The 23,505-nt window shown below is 39.3% G+C and overlaps 1 protein-coding gene across 1 annotated transcript; it reads right to left on the bottom strand.

The window, feature by feature from the left end:
* Positions 1-1,360: 1,360 nt before the first annotated feature.
* LOC128239383 (mucin-2-like) lies at positions 1,361-23,255 on the bottom strand. Its single transcript, XM_052956004.1, has 11 exons — positions 23,116-23,255; positions 22,665-22,850; positions 6,647-6,697; positions 5,838-6,009; positions 5,175-5,344; positions 4,288-4,398; positions 3,869-3,991; positions 3,222-3,254; positions 2,197-3,027; positions 1,960-2,010; positions 1,361-1,473 (listed from the first exon to the last, which is right to left on the bottom strand). Exons 2-11 carry the CDS (start codon positions 22,711-22,713, stop codon positions 1,385-1,387), a joined length of 1,680 nt encoding a protein of 559 aa, XP_052811964.1. The 5' UTR covers positions 22,714-22,850; positions 23,116-23,255; the 3' UTR covers positions 1,361-1,384.
* Positions 23,256-23,505: the final 250 nt, after the last annotated feature.

The following is a 23,505-nucleotide window of genomic DNA, read 5'->3' as shown; positions in this document are numbered from 1 at the left end:
TTACCCCTCCCGCCCGAATCCCTCCCCACTCATACCCGTTACCCTTCCCGCCCGAATCCCTCCCCACTCATACCCGTTACCCTTCCCGCCCGAATCCCTCCCCACTCATACCCGTTACCTCTCCCGCCCGAATCCCTCCCCACTCATACCCGTTATCCTTCCTGCCCGAATCCCTCCCCACTAATCCCCGTTACCCCTCCCGCCCGGATCCCTCCCCACTCATACCCGTTACCCTTCCCGCCCGAATCCCTCCCCACTCATACCCGTTACCCATCCCGCCCGAATCCCTCCCCACTCATACCCGTTAACCTTCCCGCCCGAATCCCTCCCCACTCATACCCGTTACCCCTCCCGCCCGAATCCCTCCCCACTCATACCCGTTATCCTTCCCGCCCGAATACCTCCCCACTCATACCCGTTACCCCTCCCGCCCGAATACCTCCCCACTCATACCCGTTATCCATCCCGCCCGAATCCCTCCCCACTCATACCCGTTACCCATCCCGCCCGAATCCCTCCCCACTCATACCCGTTACCCCTCCCGCCCGAATCCCTCCCCACTCATACCCGTTACCACTCCCGCCCGAATCCCTCCCCACTCATACCCGGTACCCCTCCCGCCCGAATCCCTCCCAATCATACCCCCATTACCCATCCGGCCCGAATCCCTCCCCACTCATACCCGTTACCCCTCCCGCCCGAATCCCTCCCCACTCATACCCGTTACCTCTTCCGCCCGAATCCCTCCCCACTCATACCCGTTACCTCTCCCGCCCGAATCCCTCCCCACTCATACCCGTTACCCATCCCGCCCGAATCCCTCCCCACTCATACCCGTTAACCTTCCCGCCCGAATCCCTCCCCACTCATACCCGTTATCCTTCCCGCCCGAATACCTCCCCACTCATACCCGTTACCCCCTCCCGCCCGAATACCTCCCCACTCATACCCGTTATCCATCCCGCCCGAATCCCTCCCCACTCATACCCGTTACCCCTCCCGCCCGAATCCCTCCCCACTCATACCCGTTATCCTTCCCGCCCGAATACCTCCCCACTCATACCCGTTACCCCTCCCGCCCGAATACCTCCCCACTCATACCCGTTATCCATCCCGCCCGAATCCCTCCCCACTCATACCTGTTACCCATCCCGCCCGAATCCCTCCCCACTCATACCCGTTACCCCTCCCGCCCGAATCCCTTCCCACTCATACCCGTTACCCCTCCCGCCCGAATCCCTCCCCACTCATACCCGTTACCCCTCCCGCCCGAATCCATCCCCACTCATACCCGTTACCCCTCCAGCCCGACCGAATCCATCCCAACTCACACCCGTTACCCTGCCCAATCATTGCCCCCCCCCCCTCATTGTGCTAACCATACTCACCAATCGGAGGTGCGAACCCAGATGATGATACAGCTAAACAGTAGAATCAGAAACAGAAACCCGCACACGGAGCCTACAATCACCGCTGGAAATAAATAAGAATATCTTGAAACATTGTTTCTTTTATTACTAATGGCGCCTTACAATACAGCTAAATTAAATAGCTTAGTTTAACATAATGATACTTGTAAAGAACATCTGCAGGCTTTGTATATGTTCTAAATCCAAACTCGACTAATAGCAAGTGAACAAAATAGAAACCAAAATCTTACCCAGAAAAACTTGACTAAAATATGCATCAAGTACACTAAGCGACTTTAAAAACGCAAAACGTGTAGTTAGAAAACTATTTTTGATAAAGGTATAAACGTTCAGCCCAGTAAATTCCTTGTGAATTAAGATTAATGTATTGCCCTTAATTCAAAGGAATTATATTGGGATGAACATTTTTTCGTTTATCAAAAATAATTACGTTTTTTGAAGTATTTCAATGTGGATATACATGTGTACTACGCTACTACTAGGTATAAATACTTCTTGCATAATAATAAAAAAAAAATCAGCTATTCACCTTCTTTCGTTGTGAGACCGCCTCCTGACTTTGTGGTTGAAACTTCCGTACCTGAAACAAGAGAGAACACCAATGTACTTAGTGTGGACAATCCCCAAAATAGATCCCTAGAAAAACAAGTTTATTATTATTTTACAACTTAAAAGAAACATTTTGCCGTATCGTTCGAATTTTTGCTGTTGTTTTTATAGAAATTATAACTTTTAACTGAACATTTTGTCTTAAATTTGAACTGACCCTGCCGTGTTGTTGGAGATTTTGTTGATGTTTTTATTGGTAAAGGTGTCGTCGGTCCGGAGCTGGAACTCGCCTGTGACGCGGATGTTGGATTTGTAGGCTTTACTGTAGAAGTAACTAAACTTGAAGTTTGTGTAGCAGATGATGATGGTGTGGAAGACGACATTTCATTTGTTGGGGTTGTTGTCGTCGGAGTTGTTGTTGTTGTTGGGGTGGTTGTCGTCGGAGTTGTTGTTGTTGGGGTGGTTGTCGTCGGAGTTGTTGTTGTTGGGGTGGTTGTCGTCGGAGTTGTTGTTGTTGGGGTGGTTGTCGTCGGAGTTGTTGTTGTTGGGGTGGTTGTCGTCGGAGTTGTTGTTGTTGGGGTGGTTGTCGTCGGAGTTGTTGTTTTTGGGGTGGTTGTCGTCGGAGTTGTTGTTGTTGGGGTGGTTGTCGTCGGAGTTGTTGTTGTTGGGGTGGTTGTCGTCGGAGTTGTTGTTGTTGGGGTGGTTGTCGTCGGAGTTGTTGTTGTTGGGGTGGTTGTCGTCGGAGTTGTTGTTGTTGTTGGGGTGGTTGTCGTCGGGGTTGTTGTTGTTGGGGTGGTTGTCGTCGGGGTTGTTGTTGTTGGGGTGGTTGTCGTCGGAGTTGTTGTCGTCGGGGTTGTTGTTGTCGGAGTTGTTGTCGTCGGGGTTGTTGTCGTCGGGGTTGTTGTTGTCGGAGTTGTTGTCGTCGGGGTTGTTGTCGTCGGAGTTGTTGTCGTCGGGGTTGTTGTTGTTGTTGTGGTTGTAGTTGTCGTTGTTGTTGGCAGGTATTCACTTTCCGCGCAAGTAACTATCACCAGCGGTTCTATTGAATCTGCGAATGAAATCAAAGAACATAAAATTTTCATCGTTAAAGGCGTAAACGTTTGTAGCTGTTAATTCCTGAGATACTAGTATAATCACTGTGTAGGTCCATTCATTCAAACATAGCATTTGACTGTTTGTTATTTGCTTGGCCTTCTTGACGATAATACATATCAAATTATTTTTGGAATCTTGACAACGTACCTGACGATACACCGCCTGTCCCAGAAACAGAACCTGAAAGTATATATACATATAAGATAGAAACGCAAGTTTACAAAAATACGTTTAAAACATTTTAAATGTGTTTTAATAAGGAGAATACTCTTATACCAAAAATTTTACGTAAGAGATGAGGAAATGACGTCGACCTTGGCAGTGACTAAGAAAGAAAGAGACAACAGGAAAGAAATAATTCAACCCAGAACCAAGCGGAGTGCGTAGGCTAAGCAAAAACATATATTGCTGGATGACCACAAAACATTGTGCGGGTGATGGAAAGGAACAGCAAAAATTGAACGCCGTGTAGCTTGACCAGTGACATGGGGATGATGGTGCACAATGAGAAATGGGGATACTACATGTGAGAGGAAGGGTAGAGGGGGCGGGGAGGGGGCGAGAGTACGACTTTGGAGTGCAAAGTGTCAGTGAGGCCGGGTGTGTTAATGGTCAAAGGCGACAGAGGGTGTAAAGCTATGGAAACGGGCAGCGGAAGGTGACAAATAGTGGGGTCATGACTATTTACGTTCTGTTTGTGTGCTTGGAATGGTGGGGGTAAGAGGGGATGTAGATAAAAGGACAGTGTTTGCGGATATTATGGGGGCATATTGGGTGGGGAGTTGTAACCTTACCGTCACAGTTTTGCTCATCTGATTCATCAGGGCAGTTAGTCACGTTATTGCAGCGTGCATCTGGAGCCATGCAGTATTTGTTGCTGGGACATAATATTTGTCCCTCTACACACGTTGGAATGTCTGAAAATATGTGATGATAAAACCTGCAAGTGTGATATTTCAGTATGTGTATCATTTATTTGAATAATACTAGTATGTGTTAATTGAAGACAACAATAAAAACACCGCACTCGCTACTTCCACATCTTTAAATGTTTATTTATTTATTTATTTATTTATTTTATTTATTTATTTATTTATTTATTTATTTATTTATTTATTTATTTATTTATTTATTTATTTATTTATTTATTTATTTATTTATTTATTTTCTATATTTTCTATTTACTACTTATAAAAGACTGATTTGTGTTTACCACAGCTGCGTTCATCCGACTCGTCAGCACAGTCTGGTGAGTCGTCACACACGTAGGTAGAGCTGATGCAGCTCCCATCACCACATTGGAACTTGCCAGTGCCGCATCCTACTGAATAGTGCACATTGTTCGAGATAAAAAACTATCTTATATGAAAAGAAGTTATATCATTTTAAGCTATACTACACCGACATACATGTATGTGGTATATCAATCTCAATGTCTGCCAAAATTCACTTCCTTTAAATCCCATATAACTCACTTTCAAACCAGTTCTAAACTTTCTACTTAACTTCCTCTCTACCTCCCTACCTCCAGCTTTACTTACATCCGCTTTACATACTTTTACATTTTCTTGCTTTATGACTTTCTGACTTTCTGTAAAAAATATTTGATTTGATTAAATTCAATACAAATAGAAATACAGAATCGTTGGCAAGCACGACATCTTGGTTTAATCGAATGTTTTTGTCAACTAACGGCCGAAACAAACTGTCTGGATGTTCCTGTATTCCATTCTACCAACAGAACTACCCGTTGCTCTTCTTCCTCTACAATTCAACCTTCTCCCTCGCAATCCAGTCAATGTTCTTCTAGCTCCAACAACACGCCTGAATCCTTCCATACCAACTGTTCTTCTGCTTCACGGGCTCTTATATACTCCATCCGGCTTATCAACAGTTTATTGACCACATATGCCTATATTCCACCCCATTTCCCAAATCATTATAATCTCTCTCTCTCTCTCTCTCTCTCTCTCTCTCTCTCTCTCTCTCTCTCTCTAGTTCACTTATCAAATATTTGAGTGCTTAAAATTTAAATATACAATTCGATACTGTCGATACTAGTAATGAAACTAATAAGTTTTTATCAATTAGGCAACTCACATGGTTCCAGCTGAAGGCAGTAATCAGACATGTACGGCGGGCTGTCCTTACGCAAACTGACATACAGCTTATTGGAGTGGGTGGGGGAGAACGTGAACATGTGGTCGTAGCATGGGTTGGCCACTTTGTGTCCCAACGAATCAATGGCGAATTCTACTGCTGTACCACATCTACAAAAAATAACTATAGGTTTACATTTACATTTCAGTGTTGTTTGCCGACGAACACTGGACCAGTATGTTGTAGTGTTAATGCCGGGTACATGTATATCTACTGGTGTTCAGATTATATGCATGTAGTGCACCAGTTAACTGTAACCACACCCACCACAGGTCCGGTGGTATACCAGGATAGCGTAAATGGGACATGTTTTTACCTTCCAGGTGGCCTCGCACCGGGATTTTCCCCTGGGATTGGCTGGACCGTTAGTCAAAGTCCCCGCTATTCCCCGGACCTAGGGTGCAGGGGGACTTTGACTTACGGCTGGTTAACAATTGACTTGTGCATAGCTTGTACAAGATGAACATAACGTACAGCCATTGAGTCTTGATAACACAACCATTACAATGTCTGAGAAACAATAGTTCCATATTTTAAGCACATGTTTGCCTATCGTTCGTGAACTGTCTACGATGTCTTTTAAAACGCCCATTACGTACTTACAAGGACTTGTCTACACCGTTGAAGTCGGAGTACACCTTGGTTGTCTTGGCAACTTGCGTAGTCACGGTGCACGTGCAGGGAAGGCCAGTCTCCAGCGTGGTCGTTCCGGCGAGTGACGTGTCTATATAAACCATCGTACCACTTGCACTGGACCCCCGGCACATTATGGCCACTGGAGGGATATAAGTTTTTAAAAAATAATTTTATTATTATGATAACGAATGTAAAGCCATATAGACAACACAAAATCGCGTTTAAAGTGACACTTATTCAAATTCAATACATACACATGCATAAGAAACATAAATTTTGAGTGATATAGATTTAGCTACTTACTAAATAATGCATTTATAAAAATTTAAATGATTGGTGAGTGCTAAAAGATTTACTCTGATCTACTATAGTCTCATAAGGTACCATGTTCCCTGCACCTTTCTTTCAAATTAAAATCGGTATCCTTTATAAAAACCATTTTTTTCGCCATTTATTCATCCTTTTTGGTATATCAAATCAATTGTATTATTGTTGGTACATCTTATTTGAGAGTAAGAGTGCATCTTACTACTGCTCACGTTTCTTATGATGACTTCCACCACGGGCAATCATTGTTTTATTGGATATGTTCATCTAGTCCATAAAGACAGCCGCCTCAGTCTTTTGATGTTTATTTTGTTTAGGCGACTCTACATAATGAATGTCCAAATGTTTAAAAGGTCCACTAACGCTCATTGTTGTTGGTAATGATCACCAGTAACCGTTTTGGTGAGTTTGGCGTCAATTCAACGTCAGACCAAATCATCTCAACTTACCTTTCGATGCGTTCACTCCGGGAAGGTTCTCAAGACATGTTGCCTTAATATCTGAAAGACAAACAGATGGATTTTGATATTTGCTGAAAACGAAATATATTTCTAGTACCAACATCCAATATGTACGAATAATGCGTACAAGGATTGCTTTTATGTTTACGTTCACTAGTAACAGTGACAAAAACAATAGTGCACGCATGCGCATAAGCGTGAAATGCACCAGTCAATTGTGACTGTGACACGACCCCCCCCACCCACCCCACCACCATCACCCCCACCCAGGTTCGGGGATATACCGGGGATAGTGGGGGAAATAGGCCGGGTGTATGCGATGGTTTTGTTCTCGCGCCAAAAACAGCAGGGCCACGGCTTTGTGCCGAGAAATATCCGTTCTTTAAACGGGATTTGTCCGCGTTTTAGCCAGGCTTTCCCCGGAGTTTAACGAGATCTCGCGAGATATTTTAAAAGAAATGGCGCCTCATCCTGACTCTCTCCCAGTTTGAAAGTCAGTTTCAAATTACAGGATGTTCTCGGGGTGCGGGGGCATTTGGCAGGGATTTTACCAACAGTTTGTTCCCGCAGGACGGGGATTTTACCTGGGATTGGCTGGACCGAAAGTCAAAGACTCCGCTATTCCCCGGAGCGGGGGGGGGGGGGGCGTGGTTTCAATTGACTGGTGCATAATCAATATGTACCAGGGTATGTATAAGTCACATGTATACATTTTGATGATTTTTTTATTTCAAATATTTTTACTAACATATATTGGTATTGCATTACTTCACTTCGTATATTTCATAATGTTCATTGTTATTTGATCAGATGGCATTTTTAGTTATGTTTGCTTATACATTTACAAAATAGTTAAAATCATTGTCATTTTGATGACTTTCCTTAACCACCAAGTATGCACAAAACTCATATTTTAAGCGAAAACGCGCAATACTTTTGGTCATTCACAGACTGACAAAATGGTATGAATTTCAAAATAAAACCGCACGCCCATTTGTTTATTACCTATCATCCCAGTGATACAATTTTAGTGTCTTAACGACGGATACGATAACAAAAGGATGCAATGAAATTCGAGTTTATTGTCACGTTTTTACTGTCATGTAATGTAAACGATTGGAGATACGCAAGGAATGATAACATTTATTTTTACTTTTGTGTTATTGCATATAATTGGTATACCATGGTCTATGATGTTCTGTTAACTTATATCTTTGTCTATATATCATGTTATATAAACGTACGTGTACCCTCCTTGTCTGAGCATACAGCACAAATCGTATTTATTCGTATAACACGTTTATAAAGATTATATAACACGTCTAATGTAAAACACGCCTTATATAAAATACGGACGAGAATTTACAACACGTCTTACATGTTATACGTGCGAGTATACACAGCAAGTCGTATATATACAACACGTCTTACATGTTATACGTGCGAGTATACACAGCAAGTCGTATATATACAACACGTCTTACATGTTATACGTGCGAGTATACACAGCAAGTCGTATATATACAACACGTCTTACATGTTATACGTGCGAGTATACACAGCAAGTCGTATATATACAACACGTCTTACATGTTATACGTGCGAGTATACACAGCAAGTCGTATATATACAACACGTCTTACATGTTATACGTGCGAGTATACACAGCAAGTCGTATATATACAACACGTCTTACATTATACGTGCGAGTATACACAGCAAGTCGTATATATACAACACGTCTTACATGTTATACGTGCGAGTATACACAGCAAGTCGTATATATACAACACGTCTTACATGTTATACGTGCGAGTATACACAGCAAGTCGTATATATACAACACGTCTTACATGTTATACGTGCGAGTATACACAGCAAGTCTTATATATACAACACGTCTTATAGGCAATACGTACGAGTATACACAACAAATCGTATATATACAACACGTCTTATAGGCAATACGTACGAGTATACACAACAAATCGTATATATACAACAAGTCTTATAGGCAATACGTACGAGTATACATAACAAATCGAATATATACAACACGTCTTATAGGCAATACGTACGAGTATACATAATAAGTCATATATATACAACACGTCTTATAGGCAATACGTACGAGTATACATAGCAAGTCGTATATATACAACACGTCTTATATGCAATACGTACGAGTATACATAACAAATCGTATATATACAACAAGTCTTATAGGCAATACGTAAGGGTATACATAACAAATCGAATATATACAACACGTCTTATAGGCAATACGTAAGAGTATACATAACAAATCGAATATATACAACACGTCATTTAGGCAATACGTAAGAGTATACACAGTAAGTCGTATATATACAACACGTCTTATAGGCAATACGTACGAGTATACATAACAAATCGAATATATACAACACGTCATTTAGGCAATACGTAAGAGTATACACAGTAAATCGAATATATACAACACGTCTTATAGGCAATACGTACGAGTATACATAACAAATCGAATATATACAACACGTCATTTAGGCAATACGTAAGAGTATACACAGTAAGTCGTTTATATACAACACGTCTTATAGGCAATACGTACGAGTATACATAACAAATCGAATATATACAACACGTCTTATAGGCAATACGTACGAGTATACACAGCAAGTCGTATATATACAACACGTCTTATAGGCAATACGTACGAGTATACACAGTAAGTCGTATATATACAACACGTCTTATAGGCAATACGTACGATACATAACAAATCGAATATATACAACACGTCTTATAGGCAATACGTACGAGTATACACAGCAAGTCGTATATATACAACACGTCTTATAGGCAATACGTACGAGTATACATAACAAATCGAATTTATACAACACGTCTTATAGGCAATACGTAAGGGTATACATAACAAATCGAATATATACAACACGTCTTATAGGCAATACATAAGGGTATACATAACAAATCGAATATATACAACACGTCTTATAGGCAATACATAAGGGTATACATAACAAATCGTATATATACAACACGTCTTATAGGCAATACGTACGAGTATACACAGTAAGTCGTATATATACAACACGTCTTATAGGCAATACGTACGAGTATACACAGTAAGTCGAATATATACAACACGTCTTATAGGCAATACGTACGAGTATACATAACAAATCGAATATATACAACACGTCTTATAGGCAATACGTACGAGTATACAATAACATAACAAATCGATATACAACACGTCTTATAGGCAATACGTAGAGTATACATAACAAATCGTATATATACAACACGTCTTATAGGCAATACGTAAGGGTATACATAACAAATCGAATATATACAACACGTCTTATAGGCAATACGTAAGAGTATACATAACAAATCGAATATATACAACACGTCTTATAGGCAATACGTAAGGGTATACATAACAAATCGAATATATACAACACGTCTTATAGGCAATACGTACGAGTATACACAGCAAGTCGTATATAACAACGTCTTATAGGCAATACGTACGAGTATACACAGTAAGTCGTATATATACAACACGTCTTATAGGCAATACGTACGAGTATACATAACAAATCGAATATATACAACACGTCTTATAGGCAATACGTACGAGTATACACAGCAAGTCGAATATATACAACACGTCTTATAGGCAATACGTACGAGTATACATAACAAATCGTATATATACAACACGTCTTATAGGCAATACGTACGAGTATACATAACAAAATCGAATATATACAACACGTCTTATAGGCAATACGTAGGGTATACATAACAAATCGAATATATACAACACGTCTTATAGGCAATACGTACGAGTATACATAACAAATCGAATATATACAACACGTCTTATAGGCAATACGTACGAGTATACATAACAAATCGAATATATACAACACGTCTTATAGGCAATACGTAAGGGTATACATAACAAATCGAATATATACAACACGTCTTATAGGCAATACGTACGAGTATACATAACAAATCGAATATATACAACACGTCTTATAGGCAATACGTAAGGGTATACAAACAAATCGAATATATACAACACGTCTTATAGGCAATACGTACGAGTATACATAACAAATCGAATATATACAACACGTCTTATAGGCAATACGTAAGGTATACAAACAAATCGAATATATACAACACGTCTTATAGGCAATACGTTCGAGTATACACAACACGTCGTATATATACAACACGTCTTATAGGCAATACGTCGAGTATAACAAATCGAATATATACAACACGTCTTATAGGCAATACGTAAGAGTATACACAGCAAGTCGCATATATAAAGAACGTCATCGTTCATACAAATAAATATATGATAGTAAATCAAATATACACTATCTTAGCAATTTATCTCAGTTCTAACTAAAGTTATCACGGAATAAGGTTAATATCCCTTCTACCACCTTCTTCTATTAAGATGTATTATCACTGGGAGTGATGTATGCTCATTGAATGTCCTTAATCGATAAGAAGGCATCAATTAAGTTAATGGTACTAAGTTATAATAAACAGAAATAAGGACTACAACATAAGGCATGATTCTTTGTATTGATTTTTTCTTTCAAAAGCATAGGACAGTTTTTAATTGTGTTGACTGACAGGTTGACCTTTGTTGTATGCATAGCAGGATAATTATGGGTCATGTATTGACTATATAGTATAACCTTCAATAGTATCCGTGTAGCAGGATAATTATGGGTCATGTATTGACTATATAGTATAACCTTCAATAGTATCAGTGTAGCGGGATAATTGTGGTTCATGTATTGACTATATAGTATAACCTTCAATAGTATCAGTGTAGCAGGATAATTATGGGTCATGTATTGACTATATAGTATAACCTTCAATAGTATCAGTGTTAGCAGGATAATTATGGGTCATGTATTGACTATATAGTATAACCTTCAATAGTATCAGTATAGCAAGATAATTATGGGTCATGTATTGACTATATAGTATAACCTTCAATAGTATCAGTGTTAGGAGAGTGCAGAAATATATAATGAAAAAAGCGTCAATCACCACAGGTGAAGGGGGTATAAAAATATATGTAAAAATGTAAAAAAGTATAAAAATCATCAAGGGCAATGATTCTTAAAATACCATACACGAAATAATGTTACTTTTGCACAGCCCTTCTCCTCAACACAGTCAATATATGTCAATACCTCAAAACATATGGAGAAAAGTATAGCCAAGGAGGGCCAGGACGGACGGACGGACAAGGTGATTCCCAAAATACCATGTTTATGAAATTATGTTGTGTGTATTATACACTCAAAATAAAACATCTTTTTTATTATCGTCTTGAAATGGCTAAAAACGTAGCATCTGCATCACGTTTAGTGTATAGAATGTTTCTATTGTGACGTTTAAAATTTTTGGCGAGCAGTGTAGGGAGTACCAGTAATTTTTGTGAATTCTGACAAAGCAATCTGCCCTCTGCCAGAAAAGCTAATAAAATGGTGCACATATACTGTTAAAAGTTGCACATGCTCCACAGGGAGACAGATGGTGCAATGAATCATCAGAACATTAGTAATAAAAACTTATAAATGAAATTGGTACTTTAAAGCAGCTTCTTTTAGATCGTTATCAGATGGCAATACAATAAAATAATCCCCGTCATTTAGTTTTTTTGTATTACTTCCGATGTGTGTCTCTCAAACATACATAAAGTTCATTATTTAAATCAATAAAACATATTAACTTAAGTGGGATAACAATATGAACCCTGGAATAATAGTTAAGTGTGTTTGTGAGTACAGGAAGGGGCTAGAAGTGTAAGTAACTCACGTTTTAGCTTGATTGTGAATACAGCCATAATTATTCATTCGGAAATCCTCGGCTCTTTTTCATCGAAAACAACCTCGAGTGTATATGAACGGTTTACAATGTAGGAAATCTTTATACTTAACTACGCTACCAGTTGATCGCGTAGTAACTTTAATTTAACAGTTAAATTTTATGACTTTACTTGGGAATCTTAATTATTTATGCAATCATACACTTCATTGGCAATCAAGTTTACTTAAGTAATACACTTTACTTGTACTATTATTTAAAATCTACGAACTTCGTCTCCTGTTGTACCGGGGTTGTTTTCGGAGGAAAATGGCCGAGGAGTTCCGCATGATAATTGTGTTGCTATGAATCGCTCCTGTATGAAATGAATGGTAAATGGTATAAAAACCAGCACTTAGTACTGTCCTCTTTGAGACGGAATCTGAGTGCACGTGCCCCTGACGGGTCTTGAATATATATTGACCTCTTGGTTGAGAGGCGGACATCTTGTTTGTTTTTAATGATGTGATATAAAGTTACTTGCGTTTTAAACTTTCGTTTTAACAACAATATTCTGATGTTTTGATCGAAGTCACCTTTAACTGTTCACTGATTTTTGAACTGTGACTAAATAAATTGCTTGTGTGGTAGTTTAATTACCATCATTTACGCACGAGCAAAACTTCATCGCAGTACAACACATACAACTTATTATTTGGATTGTTCATAAAATATTGTTTAAATTAAACACTGAGTTAAATGAACTTTAATCACTTTGAGTATAACAGCTCATCCATCAACGCACTACCATAATGCTTTTAGGACAAACAAGACCTTCAAACAGATATTCCTCAAATCAGGAACTGGTTACAGATTATTTAATACAAACACAACTAAATAACATGTATACTACGATTTTTGAACGTACCATTCAAATGAATAATGTGTAGATACAATCGAACCCGTTGGCTCGAATTCGCTTGGCTGGAATTCCTCGTTGGCTCGAACAGAATGCGAAAGACCGATTTCTTTAAAGTACTTAAAATATACTGAATGTAAGCATTGGCTCGAATTATTTTAGGCTCGATGTATTTTAGCCAATCCCTATGAGTTCGAGCCAACGAGGTTCGACTGTATTATAGTTAATAACTTAATACAACATTGTGGTAAGGATAAAGGCCAAGTTATGGTCCGATATGCATCTGACCTTGAATCATCAAGACTGAGTGATATTCCATGTTTCCGGGACTTCATTTGTCTTCTTTCATCTTACATTAACATTATTATTAATGAACATATCTATTTTATCTACCTAAGATTGTTGCACGCACTGGTTTCATTTTCGTTCAAGAATAAATACATTTCTATCAGTTTTGTACGATTTCGAAAGATAATTATTATCATCCATGGACGAAATACAAAGATAAGTGCCAATATCATGAGGAACGAACAAGCTTAAAGCGACTCGTTCAAGTTTAATGCTGCCAACATCAAAGTCCCTTAAAAGCTGCACTCTCACAGAATTACCGGTTTTACAAGTTTTTTTTTATTATTTGTCTTGGAATGAGCCAATTTTTGCGTAAATATCTGCAAACCAGTTATAAAAGATTGCTGACAAAAGATCAGGTCGCAGATTTTCATATTTCCGTTCGTAAATTAAGGTTTTATGGCTTAAACCGTTACTAACGGTTTACGAAAAATAAATAAAACACCATTTATTGAACTTCAATTTAATAATCTGCAATCTAATTTTTGTAAGCAGTCTTACATGACTGGTTTATATGCATTTTCGCATAAATTGGCTCGTTTCAAGACAAAAAAAATAAAAAAAGTTGTCAAAACGTTCAATCTGTGAGAGTGCAGCTTAAAAAAATCGTATGCATCTTGCTCGTGATCTTGTCAAGACAGACGGCACAGATATACAGAAGGGGTCAATGCACTTGCATGTTTTTTCAAGGTTACAAAATATTTTTGTTTTGCTTCAAAACCACAAGAAACAGACAAAATAATGAAGATATTATATGCCATCTCTTTTTTTTCTTCTTTTTTTTCAATCTGAGTGTTCAAATAGGTTAAAGTAAATGAGTTTGATCGGTCGTACTGTCGTCTAACGGATGTATTGAGAAGTAAAATGCTTAATTAGACCTACTACAATTAATAAATGTATTTTTTTCTTTTAATTGGACTCAAGAACATATTTTGTGTTGTATCTATTCGTTAAACTTTGATAGAATTCAGTTAATTTGCGTATTTTTTTAACAAACACCATATCACTTGAATAGAATCTTATAACCACAGCTTAAAATAGTTAAATGTTACCTAGTGTTGATGCATATATAGTATAACTTACACTTTTCGGGAAAATAGAGCATTTTCTCTCACATTTGTAAGGAGTTATAAACAACAGAGCTCTTATCTGAAGTTTTGATGATATTGTTTAAGTATTGAAATAAGCATTTTGTTTACTTTCATGAGAGAACGCAAAACAAAACAAACAAACATATTCTCCACTCATTGTGGTGTTTAAAGCAACATAACAGAACAGACATAATATATAGCTCGTCGTTATAAACACAAAAACACATTGAAAATTAGAATATATATTCTCATATGTCTAAATGTGTAACCTTCGTATTATTATTATTATTATTATTATTATTATTATTATTATTATTATTATTATTATTATTATTATTATTATTATTATCAAAAACGAATAACGTCATGATATTGCTCTTGTGTAATAATGTTCTGTGCAATCATTTTTGTTATGTGATTAAAAAAATAGTTTTGTTACATATTATTCTAAAAAAATACTTTTCAAATAAAACAACACTGTCACTCTTTTTTAGCATAATTTGTGCTTATAGTGTTAGGGTTATATATGTTATAATGAATCAGTATTATTGTACATGTTAGTGTATTATATTGAATAAATTATCAACGGCAGCAGAACTGGGTTTTATTTAAAATAAGAGCTGCATTACATGGGACATAAATACAAGTTCCCCTTTAACTGCTGGTTTGTTTCACTTGATGTAATTAGTAAACTTGAACAATATCGTTTCCGGCAATAATACTTAAAGCCTGCAGAGGTAGCGCCCTTTAGTTCATATTTATATAGTACATTTAACACTTGACATTGCAGTGTGTTCTAGTTTACATTATTTTTCTTCCTGGTGTAGTGATACACTTGAACTTCATTATAGAACCATTGTGATGTTAATGGAAGGATAAACATGAATAATTTACTTCAACTCGTAAACATCCATCCATTTCAATATCATATCAACACAAACAAACAAACTACTTGAGGCAACTACTCAAAGCTGTACCCGCACAGATTGGCAGGTTTGACAACTTTTGTTTGTCTTGGAATGAGGCAACTTGTGTGCAAATGTCTGGAAAACAGTGATATAAGACTGCTTACTAAAGATTACATCGCAGTTTCGAAATGTTTTATGGCTAAAAGCGTAACTTACGCTGTAATAGAAAAGAAATATTCGACAATTTTCCAGGAGATTGCGGCCTGTTTTAGTGTGATTTATCTTATTTGACGGGATTGAAGGCATTGGTGCAAAATCAGCTGTTACTAAGACAAAAAATAAAACAAATGCCGAAAACTGTCAATCATCTGTGAGTGTGCAGCTTTATCAAGTTCTCCACTTGTACAGACTAAACCAGATAGTCTTCGTTAAAATGCTTTAAACGTTTAAGTAACAATAAGTGCCAATTGAGTATGTCGTCATAACTACAATGAACTGGAAAATGAGTTTCAAACGTTTTTATGTCTGAATGTACACGATGACTTCTGGTGATGTATCTTTAATTTGTCCTTTTACTAGGCCCTGAAGCCAAACCATATAGGTAATAACATGTTTGTTATTTATCCGCCATTTAAAATTGTCCGAATGAGACAAATGACCTGTAATAACAGGTGACAGCAATTAACCTCGTATTCCGTCTATGGCGCATTTTAAACCAGCAACCAATATGATCAAAACATGAGATAAACAGTGCCGAGTAATCGACTATAGTAGCTCCAGCTTAATTATTAACGTTTCTTTCATAATCAAAATAGCAATTTTGGTACCTAAAAGCGACAAGAAGATACTACGAAACTGGTCAACTGCGATCAACTTTTGTCATATTACAACAAGCTTACAAACTGCAAAACGTCAGGGTCGGTAATCATAAAACATATTATGTCAATTTCCTGAATTTTTCATAGTCAAATTTAAAAAAAAATAGTATCCTTGTTTTTAACATGAATGTATTTTGAATCAGACCAAAGTTAATAAATTAAGTTTTTTTTTCAGAATACCGCACCAGGTCCCTATCATTTGCAAAGTTTGAGCTTCTTCCCGCTGCCACAGTGTTTAAAAGTCATTCGTGGCCCCATGACCAAACTTTTTTTTAACAATCTTATAACGTAGAACGGTCGGAGGTTGACGGTCTTAAGTTTGTGTCACATTATTTCTGCTGCCTTGCCTAACTGTTTGGTAGTTTATTCAATTTGCTCTTTCATTGCATTTATTTGAAAACCGGAGAATCTACGCATTCCCTGTTTTGTTTACGTCATTGAAAACGTCCAGAGTTTGAATATTTATGAGGTGCTGGTACAGAGTTTGTAGAAATGTCCGGAGTTTAAACCACCCAAGTGTCATGAATACAGATGTTTACATACATCTTACGTGAAACTGAATTCCCTGGGTCTGATTGATAAGCAAACTTGGAACAAAGTGTTGTATGATTGATAAAACTATAAGATGATATGCTTAATGTTGTACTTTCACAGCGGAGACAGTAGTTTTTGTTGTTTGTTGTAATCGGGTCAGGTTGGGTCATACACATACTACGTAAGGCTATTACCCTGGTCGGTTGGGTCGAACGCATGCTGCAATATGCTATAAACTAGGTCGGTTGGGTCATAAGCATATTGCGATAGGCTATAAACCCGGTCGGTTGGGCCATACTCATACTGCGTTAGGCTATAAACCCGGTCAGTTGGGCCATACACATACTGCGTTAGGCTATAAACCCGGTCGGTTGGGCCATACACATACTGCGTTAGGCTATAAATAGGTCGGTTGGGCCATACACATACTGCGTTAGGCTATAAATAGGTCGGTTGGGCCATACACATACTGCGTTAGGCTATAAACCCGGTCGGTTGGGCCATACACATACTGCGTTAGGCTATAAATAGGTCGGTTGGGCCATACACATACTGCGTTAGGCTATAAATAGGTCGGTTGGGCCATACACATACTGCGTTAGGCTATAAATAGGTCGGTTGGGCCATACACATACTGCGTTAGGCTATAAACCCGGTCGGTTGGGCCATACACATACTGCGCTAGGCTATAAACCCGGTCGATTGGGCCATACACATACTGCGTTAGGCTATAAATAGGTCGGTTGGGCCATACACATACTGCGTTAGGCTATAAATAGGTCGGTTGGGCCATACACATACTGCGTTAGGCTATAAATAGGTCGGTTGGGCCATACACATACTGCGTTAGGCTATAAATAGGTCGGTTGGGCCATACACATACTGCGTTAGGCTATAAACCCGGTCGGTTGGGCCATACACATACTGCGTTAGGCTATAAACCCGGTCGGTTGGGCCATACTCATACTGCTTTAGGCTATAAACCCGGTCGGTTGGGCCATACACATAATGCGTTAGGCTATAAACCCGGTCGGTTGGGCCATACACATACTGCGTTAGGCTATAAACCCGGTCGGTTGGGCCATACACATACTGCGTTAGGCTATAAACCCGGTCGGTTGGGCCATACACATACTGCGTTAGGCTATAGATAGGTCGATTGGGCCATACACATACTGCGTTAGGCTATAAACCCGGTCGGTTGGGCCATACACATACTCCGTTAGGCTATAAATAGGTCGGTTGGGCCATCCACATACTGCGTTAGGCTATAAACCCGGTCGGTTTGGCCATGCACATACTGCGTTAGGCTATAAACCCGGTCGGTTGGGCCATGCACATACTGCGTTAGGCTATAAACCCGGTCGGTTGGGCCATACACATGCTGCTTTAGGCTATAAACCCGGCCGGTTTGGGCAATACACATACTGCGTTAGGCTATAAACCCGGTCGGTTGGGCCATACACATGCTGCGTTAGGCTATAAACCCGGTCAGTTGGGCCATACACATACTGCTTTAGGCTATAAACCCGGCCGGTTTGGGCAATACACATACTGCGTTAGGCTATAAACCTGGTCGGTTGGGCCATACCCATACTGCTTTAGGCTATAAACCCGGTCAGTTGGGCCATACACATACTGCGTTAGGCTATAAACCCGGTCAGTTGGGCCATACACATACTGCGTTAGGCTATAAACCCGGTCGGTTGGGCCATACACATACTGCGTTAAGCTATAAACCCGGTCGGTTGGGCCATACACATACTGCGTTAGGCTATAAACCTGGTCAGTTGGGCCATACACATACTGCGTTAGGCTATAAACCTGGTCAGTTGGGCCATACACATACTGCGTTAGGCTATAAACCTGGTCAGTTGGGCCATACACATACTGCGTTAGGCTATAAACCCGGTCAGTTGGGCCATGCACATACTGCGTTAGGCTATAAACCCGGTCAGTTGGGCCATACACATACTGCGATAGGCTATAAATAGGTCGGTTGGGCCATACACATACTGCGTTAGGCTATAAATAGGTCGGTTGGGCCATACACATACTGCGTTAGGCTATAAACCCGGTCAGTTGGGCCATACACATACTGCGATAGGCTATAAACCCGGTCAGTTGGGCCATACACATACTGCGATAGGCTATAAATAGGTCGGTTGGGCCATACACATACTGCGTTAGGCTATAAACCCGGTCAGTTGGGCCATACACATACTGCGTTAGGCTATAAACCCGGTCAGTTGGGCCATACACATACTGCGTTAGGCTATAAACCCGGTCAGTTTGGCCATACACATACTGCGATAGGCTATAAATAGGTCGGTTGGGCCATACACATACTGCGTTAGGCTATAAATAGGTCGGTTGGGCCATACACATACTGCGTTAGGCTATAAACCCGGTCAGTTGGGCCATACACATACTGCGATAGGCTATAAACCCGGTCAGTTGGGCCATACACATACTGCGTTAGGCTATAAATAGGTCGGTTGGGCCATACACATACTGCGTTAGGCTATAAATAGGTCGGTTGGGCCATACACATACTGCGTTAGGCTATAAATAGGTCGGTTGGGCCATACTCATACTGCGTTAGGCTATAAACCCGGTCAGTTGGGCCATACACATACTGCGTTAGGCTATAAATAGGTCGGTTGGGCCATACACATACTGCGTTAGGCTATAAACCCGGTCAGTTGGGCCATACACATACTGCGTTAGGCTATAAACCCGGTCGGTTGGGCCATACTCATACTGCGTTAGGCTATAAATAGGTCGGTTGGGCCATACACATACTGCGTTAGGCTATAAACCCGGTCGATTGGGCCATACACATACTGCGTTAGGCTATAAACCCGGTCGGTTGGGCCATACACATACTGCGTTAGGCTATAAACCCGGTCAGTTGGGCCATACTCATACTGCGTTAGGCTATAAACCCGGTCAGTTGGGCCATACACATACTGCGTTAGGCTATAAACCCGGTCAGTTGGGCCATACACATACTGCGTTAGGCTATAAACCCGGTCAGTTGGGCCATACACATACTGCGTTAGGCTATAAACCCGGTCAGTTCGTCCATACACATACTGCGTTAGGCTATAAATAGGTCAGTTGGGCCATACACATACTGCGTTAGGCTATAAACCCGGTCAGTTGGGCCATACACATACTGCGTTAGGCTATAAATAGGTCAGTTGGGCCATACACATACTGCGTTAGGCTATAAACCCGGTCAGTTGGGCCATACACATACTGCGTTAGGCTATAAACCCGGTCAGTTGGGCCATACACATACTGCGTTAGGCTATAAATAGGTCGGTTGGGCCATACACATACTGCGTTAGGCTATAAACCCGGTCAGTTGGGCCATACACATACTGCGTTAGGCTATAAACCCGGTCAGTTGGGCCATACACATACTGCGTTAGGCTATAAACCCGGTCGGTTGGGCCATACACATACTGCGTTAGGCTATAAACCTGGTCAGTTGGGCCATACACATACTGCGTTAGGCTATAAACCCGGTCAGTTGGGCCATACACATACTGCGTTAGGCTATAAACCCGGTCAGTTGGGCCATACACATACTGCGTTAGGCTATAAACCCGGTCGGTTGGGCCATACACATGCTGCGTTAGGCTATAAACCCGGTCAGTTGGGCCATACACATACTGCGTTAGGCTATAAACCCGGTCGGTTGGGCCATACACATGCTGCGTTAGGCTATAAACCCGGTCGGTTGGGCCATACACATGCTGCGTTAGGCTATAAACCCGGTCAGTTGGGCCATACACATACTGCGTTAGGCTATAAACCCGGTCAGTTGGGCCATACACATACTGCGTTAGGCTATAAACCCGGTCAGTTGGGCCATACACATACTGCGTTAGGCTATAAACCCGGTCAGTTGGGCCATACACATACTGCGTTAGGCTATAAACCCGGTCGGTTGGGCCATACACATACTGCGTTAGGCTATAAACCCGGTCAGTTGGGCCATACACATGCTGCGTTAGGCTATAAACCCGGTCAGTTGGGCCATACACATACTGCTTTAGGCCATAAACCCGGCCGGTTTGGGCCTAAAGCAGTACTGCGTTAGGCTTTAAACCCGGTCGGCTGGTCATCGACGCGATATGCTACATAATTGTCATTTGAAATATATCTATGTTGTTCTGTTTTGTTTTGTTTCAATTTACAAAACATGAGAAAATAAGGTAAAATGGTCGTTTAGTTCACTACTCTGTTCTACAAGGTAATTAGAGTGGAACCAAGTATTTTAAAAACTCGTTCCAGATCTGCATTTCATGACAGGGTGTAATAAATGTCAAATGACAAGAAAACACAAGATAATATATGATATATAATTAAGTTAAAAACGTGTGCTTGTAATACGATGTCATGCAAGTTTATTTTATGTGTGACTGTTGAATTAATCCAACTTTTTGCAAAATTCATTCAATCCTCCAACCTGCACCTGCTATGCTTAATGGCTTATCAGTATCCTGGCTGTTTTACTGAAATTTCAGTTCAGAAATATGCCTTATCTTGATTTATATACTCTTTGTGTAAGATTATTTCTGGCATTTTTAAATTGTGATGTGTTATTTGATAATTAATGTTCTGGAAACACCATGCTTGTTTTTGGATGATTAACAATTATGTGTAATTGAAACCATGGTTTGGAGCATGGAAACAAATTAAGTATTGAAGTTTAATATAACTTTACATAAATACCAATTGCATTCGCCTATTCCATTAAAACATTCACCGTTTACATCTTAAAGAATGAAAACTCAATCATGAAGTGTTTTTTTCTGCATGTCAATGAAAACGCAACTTGATCAATGAAGATATGCATATAGTACGCATCATTTACGTTAAATCCTTCATTTATACGTGATGCATCATTAGCGATTAAGATGCAGCCTTATCTTAATTACTTAATGAGATACTCGTGCATGTTTTTTTCTGTGTATATGTATACTTGAATTACTCTTTTGATCATGTAATGAGGAATACGTTTGTGTTCAAATTACTTAATTAATATGTTGAATCTTAATCTGAATCTTTTAAAAGGCTTGAAATATTGTAATCAGTTCTATTACCCACTCAAAAGATAAATAAATAACAAAAATAGTGTGAAGATAGTTACATTGTATACATGAGAAAAATAATGTATATTGAGCACTGATTTTTTGAAAGAATCTTCATGATTGTATCTGCTTTTGCCGTCAACTACAATGTTATGCAAATCAGGGACAGTGATCAGACTTATCCATTAACATTCACAACAATCAGCTGTATACATTTCAATTAACCTCAAGCATAGATGGGAAACACGCTAAATTTTAATTGCTGCGGAATTTATAATGGAATACGTAATTAGATGTTCACATTGTTACACTATAAGGATATGATTATTATAGTAATACTCACATTTAATGTTGATGAGGCCAACGATTAGCATAAATACTCCACGAAACATTGTTGCACCGAACTCTCCAGAATTGAATATTTTAATGTCAATGTTAAGCTCTCACATACAATGCATTGAAACTAAATCCGAAATAGACTAAGATCAGATGCGGTTTATTTATGTCCTTAAGTTAAAATGAGCTGGCCCTAAAAGTAAAGTTAGCATAATTAAATCACCGTTGTCTAACATTGTTCGTCACGCGTAAACATTTATGACAACGTTATGTCGCTTTGTTTACCGAAAATAATGAACAGTATTGTAAATTAACCAAAATCATCACAAAATTCACTTTTTGTTCTCAAAATTTATTCATTATCTGAGCGTTGGCAATTTATCACATTAAGAGGATGCACCGTCACTTCATTTACAGGTGAAAATGAAACTAGAATAGAAATCCATAAATATACGGACACGATGACTTTGTAGCTGTAAATTATCAAACCAAAATGTTTTTAACAATGAAACAACAGTTAATATCACTTTTTGTATTAATATATCACAATTTATTCGGACACCAAGAAAAACATTAATATACAACTGTGTTATCAGACACAGACAGACTGCCTCTTTTAGACGAACACTCATGTGAAATGAGAGCGCTGTGGGGAAAACCCCAAGATTAACCTCTCTTACGCATAATATGTATATCCGGGAAGAGTTTCATTTCCATGAATTTTCTTGTAACTGACGGATGCATTTCTCGATTTCTAATGCTACAGTGCAATGAACTCTCGAATCTGGCATTTTATTTTATTTTTATTTCAAATTAAGAGCTCACGTATACATAAATCTGATGTTATA

The sequence above is a fragment of the Mya arenaria genome, chromosome 6, assembly GCF_026914265.1.
Source record: "Mya arenaria isolate MELC-2E11 chromosome 6, ASM2691426v1".
Classification (NCBI taxonomy): Eukaryota; Metazoa; Mollusca; class Bivalvia; order Myida; family Myidae; genus Mya; species Mya arenaria.
Note: the sequence above shows the minus strand (reverse complement) of the source record. Positions and strands in the feature narration are given on the sequence as shown.